Genomic DNA, 10,439 nt, shown 5'->3' with positions numbered 1-10,439 from the left:
TGCAAATGCACAAGCGGGGTACGGGGCCGTGCGCCGCGGGGGGCTGAGCTGTGTCTTGGGACACAAGCGGAAAGAAAATGAACTGGTTTACCTCGGGGAGGAAAAAGCGGAAAATAAGAATGAAAATAAATCTTCAGGGACTGGATGAGCCGCTTTGTACAATTTAAAGCACGTTTTACTCAGCTGTTTGGAACACGGGTATTTCTTAAAAATACAGCCTTGCTCCTGAAGTGTAATAAGGGATTTAAAACTCAGACGTTTAATTTCCAGTACATGGAAAGATTCCAAATGCTTTTATCTTGCACATTCCTTAGTACAAGTTCCAAACAGTTCTGCCTGACCCAAGTCTTTTTCCTTCAGCCAGCAAATAAAACGGGGTTGTCTGCTTACGTTCTAAGGGCTCTTGCCCCTGCGCTGCATTACTCACCACGGTGTCTTTAACGCTCTCAGCTGTGGCAGACTTGGAGCTTGATCTGTTCTGTCCAGCAAGCAGCATTAATCTGAGCTGATCCCTGAAGCCAGTGTTGGTTCAGATCCCTCTGCTCGCTGGGCTGAGTTGGTTGGGCTGGTGGTGTCATGGGCCAGGTTGTCAGTGATATGTGTGCTTGATGTTTACATGGGGCAGAAAGTAAAAATTCTGTGCACAGAGAGGTCAGAAGTACATTAGTAGGGGCATCTTCTGGAGGTGGTTGCCAAATAACATGAGACTGAAAAGGCCTTTTATCTCTTCAGTTTTTAGTACAGCATAAGTGCAAAAGGGGCAATGTCATGTGCTGGCACCAGCCTTTCTTTGGATAGGGGAGCAGATCCCACTAAAGAATTATGTGATTTTGTTGGATTTGTTTGCAGTTCCTTGGTGTGGCTCATCTCATGCATGGCATTTCTGTCTTCTGAGGTAGAAACAAAGGGGCAGGGGGAGGGCAGAGTTTCTCATTTCAGCAGCATGACCAGCTTACACCAGCCTAAATGTCCTGCAGATGTGTTTGGTGTTAAGAGAGGGCAAAGCATGGGCTGGGTGTGATTTCCTTCCCTAACTTCCCAGCTCCAAAGTATGCATCTTCTACTGGTGATACCCACAGTGACTGCCAAGCCATCTGGTGAGAGACGTGCTGGTGGCTCTGCTGGGCTAACATCCTGCCTGCCAGGGTGCCCCAAAGAGCATCGTCCGTGGCCTCGTCCTTAGTGCCCAAGCATGATGGTGCCTTGGTGTGCCCTCTACTGAAGCTGAGTAGGAGGGAAAATGCTTTGAAATGTGCTTGGCTAAATCATTTGACATTGCTCACGAGTTGTTGATCAGTGGAACATGCTTGTAAGAGTTGAGCTGTGTTCCTCCAGCACTGCCTGCCAGCTAACTCCCTGTTGCAGCAATTAACTTCAAGGGCAGAGGGGCCCGTTGTGCTCTAACTAACTAGCCTGAGTAGCTGAGCCTGGGACCTCTGGGGTCAGAGAGTAGTTTGAAGATCATGTCATCCTTATTAAGGCCAGCACAGCTCAGGTGAGCCAGTTAAGCTTAGGAGTAGGTTGGTTTGCTGCAGAGTGGTAGTGGGTTGATAAACTTGTGATGGTAATTTCTGGGTCACAGTAGGACTGTGAGGGGAGAGTTGTTCCCTAAATGTTGGTACAGCTTTTTCAGTTGGCTGCTGCTGCTGGGTGTGTAGCACCCTGCAAAAGAGCAGGTATTGCTGGTTGGGAGTGATGGGAGAAACTTGTGCCATTGAGATGTTTTCAGTCTGCTTGCATTGAGTAGCTGGTTGATGCTGAGCAAGTGGTGTGTGTAATTGCCCCATTGTTGCATCTGATCTGTTCTTAATCCCTAGTGATGCGAGGGAGTTGTCATCCTTTCCCCAGGAAGCTCCACGTGATGGCTCTAATCATTTTGGTATTAGTCTCAGTGATCACACGTGCAGGGTGTTCAGTAGCTTCTTACAGTACTGGTGAGGTTGTCCTTACTGGAACAACTGCAAACTGCATGGGTGCAGGGCAGCATCTCTTCTAGGAGGGAGATTCCTCATGAAAACCCAGCTTGTCTGTAAGGGGGACAATTTCAGAACCTCAGGGGTGTCTTGGTTGCATGCCCCCTTCTGACCTTTGGCCTGAGCTCTGGTAAGGGTGTGGGCTCCTGGTTTGAAAGAGCAGTAGCAATCCTTATGTGCCCTGTGATCCTAGAGATATTTGTAGGTCTTAATGAATTAAGCCTCTCACCAACTTTGAGGGCTCTGTCCTGCCATCTGTGCTAAATAGCAGAGAATGATTTCTGTGAGACACGGTGGAGTTGGGCAAGGTGAGTTTCACACAGGTGTCCAGTGAGCTGAGACTAGAGCTCTTCCAGCCACAGGATGACAATGTCCAGCTCTGCCACAAGGTCTTGCACTGCAGTGGCTCTGCTATATCTGGAGCTGCCACTGCTTGGAAATAACTGATCCAGGGTCAAGACCTTTCATCTGCCTGGTCTCTGAATTTCACTTGCTTTATGAGTTCATGGTCTGTAGTGCTGCGTTTGTGTTTCCTCTTGGCTGCTCTGGCCTCCTGCTACAAACCCTCGCCAGCTCCTCACCTGTGGTGCTGGGATGTGCACTGAAGCTGGAGGGCTGCAGCCTCAACCACAGCAACGTTGCTTTTCCCTTCACTCGTGGTGTCGTGCAGCTGCCTCCCCTTCAGCTTTGTGCTGTCTGGCTGCCCAGGACTGGTGCTTCTACAGCCAGGGCAGGAATCTGGGGGAAATAATGGGGTTTGTTTGGAGGGAGGGGGAGCCAGCGGGTGGCTATCCACCACCCAGCCTGGCTGTCACTGGAGAGGAGAGCAGTGTGCTGCCCTGCAGCAGGGAAGGCTGCTGACTGCTTCTCCCTCGTGGCCTGGAATCTGGAAGTGCTTGGGTCTCCTGGCTTCCTGGGCCTGACAAGGTGACTCTACAGGCAGCTGATGGGATACATGTCAGCTGTTGGGAGATCCCTGGTTCTCTTGCCCTGAGCGTGTCTGAGGGGCTGACACCATCATCTTCCTGAGGGGATGGAAAGTGCCTCACCTGGGGGTCCAACGCCAGCCCCTGTGGTGAGGGTTGCTGCCATGGGTTACAGCCGTGGCCCTCCACACTGGTGCTATGCCCTATGAGATGCTGGCCTGCCTCACAGCTGGGACCAAAAAAATGACCCAAATGAAGAGCTTAGGTGGGGAAATTGTGACTAAGTTGTTCTAGTGAGTCTGGCTACTAACTCCTGCTTGTGAGGGGAGAAGACTCATGGGTGTGGTGCTGGGGCTGGTGGCAGCCAGCTGGAGGCCTGCCCATCTGCCTGCTTGCCACCACAAATATGTTTCTGTGTGCCAGGAATGTAGGACTCTCTCTTTTTTTTTTAACTATTTGACTGTAGTAACTAGGTACATGTGGTAAATGTTGGGTTTTGATTGTTTTGGGATTATCGGTGCTTGCTCTCTGGAAGCAAACCTACAATCCCTCCATTTTTAGTGGAGGGGGAAGTCTTGTGTGGCAGTGATGGCCCCGTGCTGCCTGCACTGGTTTATCTAAACTTGCTGACTTTAAGTGTATTTAGAACAGTGATATCTTTATGATCTTCAAACCACTGTGACAACATTATGGGCCTGCAGACACCATATGCTTTTCTTTGCATCTTGTGTCATGACTGCCCAAGTTGCTGGTTCCTGAATTTGGGTCTCCATTAATTTTTGAGTAAACCTTTTCCTTCACTATGCTTGTGAGAATTGTACTAACTTCTTTGTAGCCATGCTGCCCACTTTGACATCTGCTGACCACATATTTTGCAGTCTCACCCCTAAAATAAAGGGGACCTGGGATAAGGCTGTGTCCCTTTCCTGCATGGTTACAGGCTTAGGAGCCACATAGCTGTGAGGATTAAGTATGGATTGAGGGCCCAGCTTCTTAAAGTGCTTAGGCACGAGCAGATGTCTTGTAAGGTTTTGGAAAAATCTCATTATGTTGCTAGTCTATATCTTTAAGTGTTTTAATATCATTAAATATTATATTATACCTGGGATAAGGCTGTGTCCCTTTCCTGCATGGTTACAGGCTTAGGAGCCACATAGCTGTGAGGATTAAGTATGGATTGAGGGCCCAGCTTCTTAAAGTGCTTAGGCACGAGCAGATGTCTTGTAAGGTTTTGGAAAAATCTCATTATGTTGCTAGTCTATATCTTTAAGTGTTTTAATATCATTAAATATTATATTATTAAATATAATAATGATGTTAAGTGTCTTAATATAATTAAACATGTCCCAGGTTGTCTTCTACCATGCACACCCCGCTCAGCAAGTGTGTAGCTGACGTGCTGCAGATGGAAAGTTATGCAGCCCAGGATCTTTGTCTCCTTTTATCTTTCTCTCATTGTAAAAGAAACCCCAAAATTACCCTTGAAATGGCTTCTCGGGGGAGGGAGGCCTCTCTGTGCCAGCCTGGGGTGGTTCTGGCTCTGGTGCTGGGGCAGCCCCCACTGGCTCTGTGGTGACTGCCCGGTGCTTGGGTGCCCGTGGGGTTTAAGCCATCTGTGCTGCTGCATTGCACTGAGCCCCTGCTGCTGCCCGAGTAAATCACTCACCTGCTCTGCAGGGAGTGCTGTCTAACCTCTTTCTCCTCTGTTTTGTGTCCAGCCCTCAGTGCCGCCTGTGCCAAACTACAAGATCTCCATGTCAGTCCCAGAATGGCTCCAGGCAATACAGAACTACATGAAGATGCTGCAGTATCCTTCTCCATGCAGTCACCAGGGGGAACGCTGGCGTGTGCTGGGCAGGAGCTAACAGGGCTTTCCTCAAGCACTAGCTAGTCACTAGGGCTTGAAACCATTCGGGGTGAAAGGATACCTCTGAGAATTTATGATAGCACCTGCAGCACTGAGCTTGTCACAGCAATCCTCTGGGAGGTGTAATCAACTTTTAAGGATACTGAAGAATTTAACTGATGTTGCTGGGAGTAGAAATGTTTATTTTGAAGTTGTTTTATGAAGATGCTATGATGGGATTGTGGTGCCTGGAGAAATAATATGGCATCTTGTCATAAAGCAACTGAGGGAGAGCTGATGCTGTGGCAAACCCTTTCTCCCTCTGCCCTGGCAGCCCCTGAGGACTGCCTACATGCTCAACGTGCAGGGAGTGCTTGTAATTGGGGTGGGGGACACAAGCAGCTGTCCTGACCTTGAGGTGGGTGGGCTTGCCTATGGTACAGGAACTGAGCAAAGGCATCCCTCCTTCCAGATGTCCTGCCTAGCCTGAGGGGTTCATCAGGTGTATACATCTATCCAGCCTTCCTGTCCCTGCCCCTTGCCTAATAACTGTTTCCATTGCTGGTGGATAGTGTCAGACGAGATGGTTGCTGGCTCACATGCTGCTCTGCTCTCTGTTTACTTTCCTTCTGAACTCTTCCTTTCTGTGGCGTGTGTACGAGGGGAAGCAGTGGGGTTGAAGAATGGAAATAAAGTCCTGGGAAGGATTAAGAAGGGATGTGGGTGGCAGCTGGAAGAGCACCCAGAAATAGCAGGCGTGGTTAGCCTCCGGGGAGTTGTGGCTGGGATCAAAGCGGCCGCAGGGGTTGGAGCCCCAGCAGCTGCTGTGGAAGGAGGCTGGGGCCAGCCTGAATTGCAGGGGAATGGTGTTTCTGTCCTGCATGTCAGCCACTTGAGCAGGATGAGAGGCTGGCTGCTCAGCAAGGTTGTGCCAGAGAGGAGACTGTGTCACACAGAGCTCCAAGAATTATACGCCCCACTCCCCCACCCAGTGTTTTTGAGGTCTTGAACTCTGCTACATAGCAGGAGCAGGCCTTAGGCATGGGGTTAGGTGTATTCAGAAAAGCTTCAAAGTGGGCTGGGGGTCTGGGCTTCCTTTGAGGGGTAGAAGAGGCTGCATGCTTTGTTCAGGGCCCTCTGGAAGGGCCTCATGAATTAGGTTTTGAAGGCAGGAGGGAAGCAAAGTTGTGTTTCCAGAGAACTCTGAACTTCATGGAAGTCAGTTCAGAGCATCCTGGTGTGAGCTGGAGTTTTTATTTAGGCTGTGGTTATAAAGCTAGTAGCTGTGATTTTATGTGTCACAAGGTGCCCTTTGCCTCCATGGGGTCACTTGTTTCTGCTCTGGTATTGCCACCACAGTTTTGCTGGCTTGAATGTTCTTATGGCCACATTGGGAACTAGGCCGGGGGACAGATTCAAGTGGAAAAATAACCTATCAAAAGTAAATGCATGGCATGATTACTTTTTAAATTTTTTTTGTTGTTGGAGTGTTTTTTGTTTGAGTTTTTTGTTTAATTGGTTTAGGTGGTGGACAGATTGGTTTCCTGGTCTGATTTACTACATTAGTGCTTGAACAGCTCTGCTCAAGGAGCAGAGAAGAGGCTGCTTTTGGGGATGCTGCTACTGCGTGGTGGTTTGTCTTGAGATCTGTTTGATGGGTGACTGCTGGCATTGTTTGTGATGAACTTTTTCCCTGTGCTCATAGTGTTAACTAATGTTGTTGAGTTGCACTCAGCTGGTTATTTCCACTTCAGTTGTATTGTATTTTGAGAATTATTTCTATTTCCTAGGTCTTAATGCACCTGGTGTGGTTTTGGTTTACTGGTCACATGTGAGCTATGTGGCTGACAGAGTTAAAAACCTTATAAGGGAAATGAGACCATGAATGATGTTGGTTGGTTTGGGTAGACTATAAAAACTCTTTTTCTTGCCCAAATGGGAGACTTCTCAAACTTGTAACCTAATAGTGAGTAGCACCTAGAGGAAAAGAGAATTCATAACCCTCAATGCTAATTTAACTGTTACTTTAGACAAACAACATTTTTGCTTGGCTCTTCATCTAATGGTGGTTAATATGTCATATGAAAAGACAAATGAAAAAATTGCTTTATTTCATGTGCCAGGGTTTCATCTCTTGAGAGTCAGTAGCTTTTACTGCTTGTTTTGTTTCAACAGGAAATCAGAACTGAAATTCACCTTTTGACCACTGTTATTTTATTGTTTGCTTGTTCCAAGATGTGTTCCTTTAACAGATAAAATCCAGATACAATCACACAGGAACACAGTTCTTCGAGATTAGGAAAACCAGACCTCTGAGTGGGTAAGTCTCTCTGGAAGTGGCCTGCTGCTCTTGTCCCACATCATGCCAGCTGATCACTCTGGGCACATAAACACTAGCACCATGGCATTGCAGGGCTGTCTCCTCTGTGGCAGGGCCAAAACTGTGTGTGCTGCTGCCTTTGCAAGGAGGCTCCCAGCTTGTGACAGGAGGCAGATAGACCCAGTGAGTCCCGGGGAGTGGAAGGGCTGCTCTTGCTCAGCAGCTGCATGGGAGCTGAGCAAGATAAAGCTAAGTGCACAGGGCTGGGAAAATGCTCAGTTCATGATTGTTGGTATTGGGTTGGAATTGCTGGGCTGTTTTTATGGAAAAATGGAAGTGCTGATGTTCTGGTGGTGCTGTAATGCCCTTTGCTGATGGTAGGAAGAGATCAGCCATGCAAAATACTGCCAGAATGTTGTCTTCTCAGGCACAGTCCTTTCTTTGATGGAGGATCACAACAGACTGTTTAAGTTGTGGCCATGCTTCTCCCATTGCTGCTCATCGTGCTGGTCCTTCCACGTGGTGGGCTTGTGCTGGTTGGCAATGAGCTGTGCAGTAGCAGTGTGAACATGTGCAGGGAGCCAGGCAGTGGGGACCTGGGATCCCTTGTGTGTAAGAACTCCATCACACGTAGGTCAGCTCTTTAACAGGACCCAGTAAATGAGCTGGTTAGGGTGGGAAGTGATGTTGACAATATTATGGTTTTATTTTAGGGTGAAATTCAGATAAGCAGAGTATAATTACTCCTGTAGACTGGCCTGTTTCTAGCTGTCCCCAGCTGTCATGTATCTAATGGTCCCTCACTGTTAATTCCAGTTGCCATCCCAGCTCTGCATGTCAGGTTTTCACCTTGCTGACAGCAATCTTTCCTGCTTCCTTTCTCTAGTTGATGTTCACAGTACTGTTGGAACTAGTTTAGAAGAAATCTTGTGTCTTCAATGATGGATGGGTTGACAGAAGCTGAAACTGATTTTCAAACTGGTCCCTCGTTTTAAAATCTGTCCCATTAGCTCTTTTGTAAGGAAGTGAAGGATGAAAACGAGTTGTGCTCAGCACTCACCAGTTGAAAGGTTAGTGTCTTCCTGGGCTGGATGCAAGGACAGTGCTCCTTCCTGGAGGGGAACTGATGTAATAATGCTCACAGCTGGAGATGTACCCATGGCTTTGCATCCTTTCCTAATTGGTGCTATTTCCTCTATTTACCTACCTAGTGTTTACTCAGGGATCTGTGTCTGACTTCTCTCCTTGTCATGTTGCTGACTTGGAATGTGGTGGCAAGACTTGTGAAGAGTTAAGGAGAGAGAGTGCCCCTGGAAGTGGTCCAGCCCTGTGGGGCAGCTGCTGTATGCTGGTTTTGCAGTGTTAAGTCCTTGACCTGATGGACAGAGCAGTGGAGCTGTTAGGAGCACACTGAGCTGCCCAGATCAGATCCTGTCATATCACAGTGGGGTTTGAGCGCTTGCCCTGTCTTGTTCTCCCCAGCTTTGAGAAGGGAAATCCTGTGTTGATTGCTCTGAAATGTTGAGGTGTCCCTGAAGGCTTTGGTTTCCTCCATTTGGGGTGTGTGGCTGTTCACACCAGCTGAGGGTATCTTCTCTTGCCATTGTCCATGGCAATTTCTCCTGCTATCAGGCCAGTTCTCATCAGAGCTGAAAAACTGCCCACACCTGCAATTTTTTTCCTGGGAGGTGTGTTCCACTTAGCAAGAAATCTGTTTCCAGCATGGGGACAACAGGCCTCTTGTGCTGGGGTGACAAATGCTGTCCTGAGCAAGTTTCTGCAGTGTGGAAGGCCTCACTTGCTGCAAGATGAAGTTTGTATTTCCAGGCTGATTGGGCGAGATGCTGAGTGCCTCCAGTTGCCACTGGCTCTTGAGAGTTGAGGCTGTTCCCAGAGCTGTGATTTATTGATATTAAACATAATGCCTATTTCATAATGCGAGGGCTCAAAGCTAATGAAATATTACAAGATCTTTGGCAGCCTCTCTGTAAGAGAGCAGTGACTGGACGCACAGAAGCTGAGCACTAGATGGAAGTTGAATATTCATAAATCCATGTGAAAGTGTCCTAAAGGAGCTGGGGCATGGTAATGAGTTTTTCTGTGACAGAGGAAGGACTAGATATTACAGAGATGCACTGTCAGCATTGGTGTGATGCATGAGAAAATAAAAATGCATGGCTGCATGTAGGAAGTAAGAGCATAAATTATCTGTAGGATCTGATAACATTAAGAAGTACAGGCTTGCTGCAATTCCTTATTTACAATCTCTTAAGAAAAAAATCACTGTTAGCTATCAGCTTCTGGACTGCGGGGCACCCCGTGGACTTGTCTAGACGACAGATAACACTTTTGAAAACGTTAAATTTCTTGGTGTAGCTGAGTGAGTCGAGGTAGTAGAGATGTGATCCTGCAAACTGTGTGGTGTTCCTGTTGTACCAGCAAACTGCACCTGGAAATGTCTCTGTCAAACCTTGCCCGAGTCTGCTGTACTTGCACAAAATCCAGTTGTATGGTGTAGCTGTACCTGCTGTACAAGTACTTTGCTAACAGAATGTAGAGAGATCCTGACCCTGGGTGCTGTCCTTCCTAAAGGCTTCATGATGTGCCCTTTCGTACGAGGTAGGTGAAGGCCACCCTGTGGAGTTCAGCTCTGCTGCTGCATGGTGTGTGTGTAGGTATGTGGTATGAGTGTTTTGGATGCTGATCTTTTTCCCATACAGGATTATGCTTGGCTGTCCTTCCTAAAGGCTTCATGATGTGCCCTTTCGTACGAGGTAGGTGAAGGCCACCCTGTGGAGTTCAGCTCTGCTGCTGCATGGTGTGTGTGTAGGTATGTGGTATGAGTGTTTTGGGTGCTGATATGAGTAATTTTCTTTTTCCCATACAGGGTTATGCTTGCAAAACTTACATTACAGCTTTCGTTGGTACAACTGGTCTAATAAAAACCAGTGCCTTTGACTGAAATAGCCATTCTTTAAAACTTCCAAGCTTAGATGTAAGAGCTTTAGAAGAAAATTGCATTTCTGGATATCTAGTAGTATCTGTAACTATGAATTCACTGCCAACAGACTTATTATTGGCTTTATAAGGAGCAATAAGCCCTGTAACCCTCTGCAAGCTTCTGTTCTAGGATGCAGGTCTGAGCCACAATGAGGAACAAATACTTGTCCTCCGCAGACTTATCTTTGAGAAATGACAACTTGGAAGTTGCTGTGTGAAGCTGGAGAGACACTGGGTGGCTGCAGATACAATGGGCAGTCAATGGCAATAGGAGTGCCCCCGGGGCTACTTCTGTCACCCTCGGTGCCCCAGGTACGGGTGAGGTGTAGGGGCAGGGCTGCCCCGGGCAGGCCCGGCGTGGGGAAGGTGAGGTG

The 10,439-nt window shown here is 47.8% G+C and overlaps 1 protein-coding gene across 1 annotated transcript in view; it reads left to right on the top strand.

Annotated features, from left to right (window-relative positions):
• Window positions 1-4,620: 4,620 nt before the first annotated feature.
• Window positions 4,621-10,439, top strand: part of VASH2 (vasohibin 2) — a 28,176-nt gene continuing 22,357 nt past the window's right edge. The window contains 2 exon segments of the mRNA XM_008943816.1: window positions 4,621-4,706; window positions 7,009-7,065. Of these exon segments, the coding sequence (XP_008942064.1) occupies window positions 4,654-4,706; window positions 7,009-7,065 (110 nt within the window). The 5' untranslated portion in view covers window positions 4,621-4,653.

This window comes from Merops nubicus, unplaced genomic scaffold (genome assembly GCF_000691845.1).
Source record: "Merops nubicus isolate BGI_N331 unplaced genomic scaffold, ASM69184v1 scaffold8137, whole genome shotgun sequence".
NCBI lineage: Eukaryota > Metazoa > Chordata > Aves > Coraciiformes > Meropidae > Merops > Merops nubicus.
The sequence above is the reverse complement of the archived record's forward strand: the minus strand, read 5'-3'. Positions and strand labels throughout refer to the sequence as shown.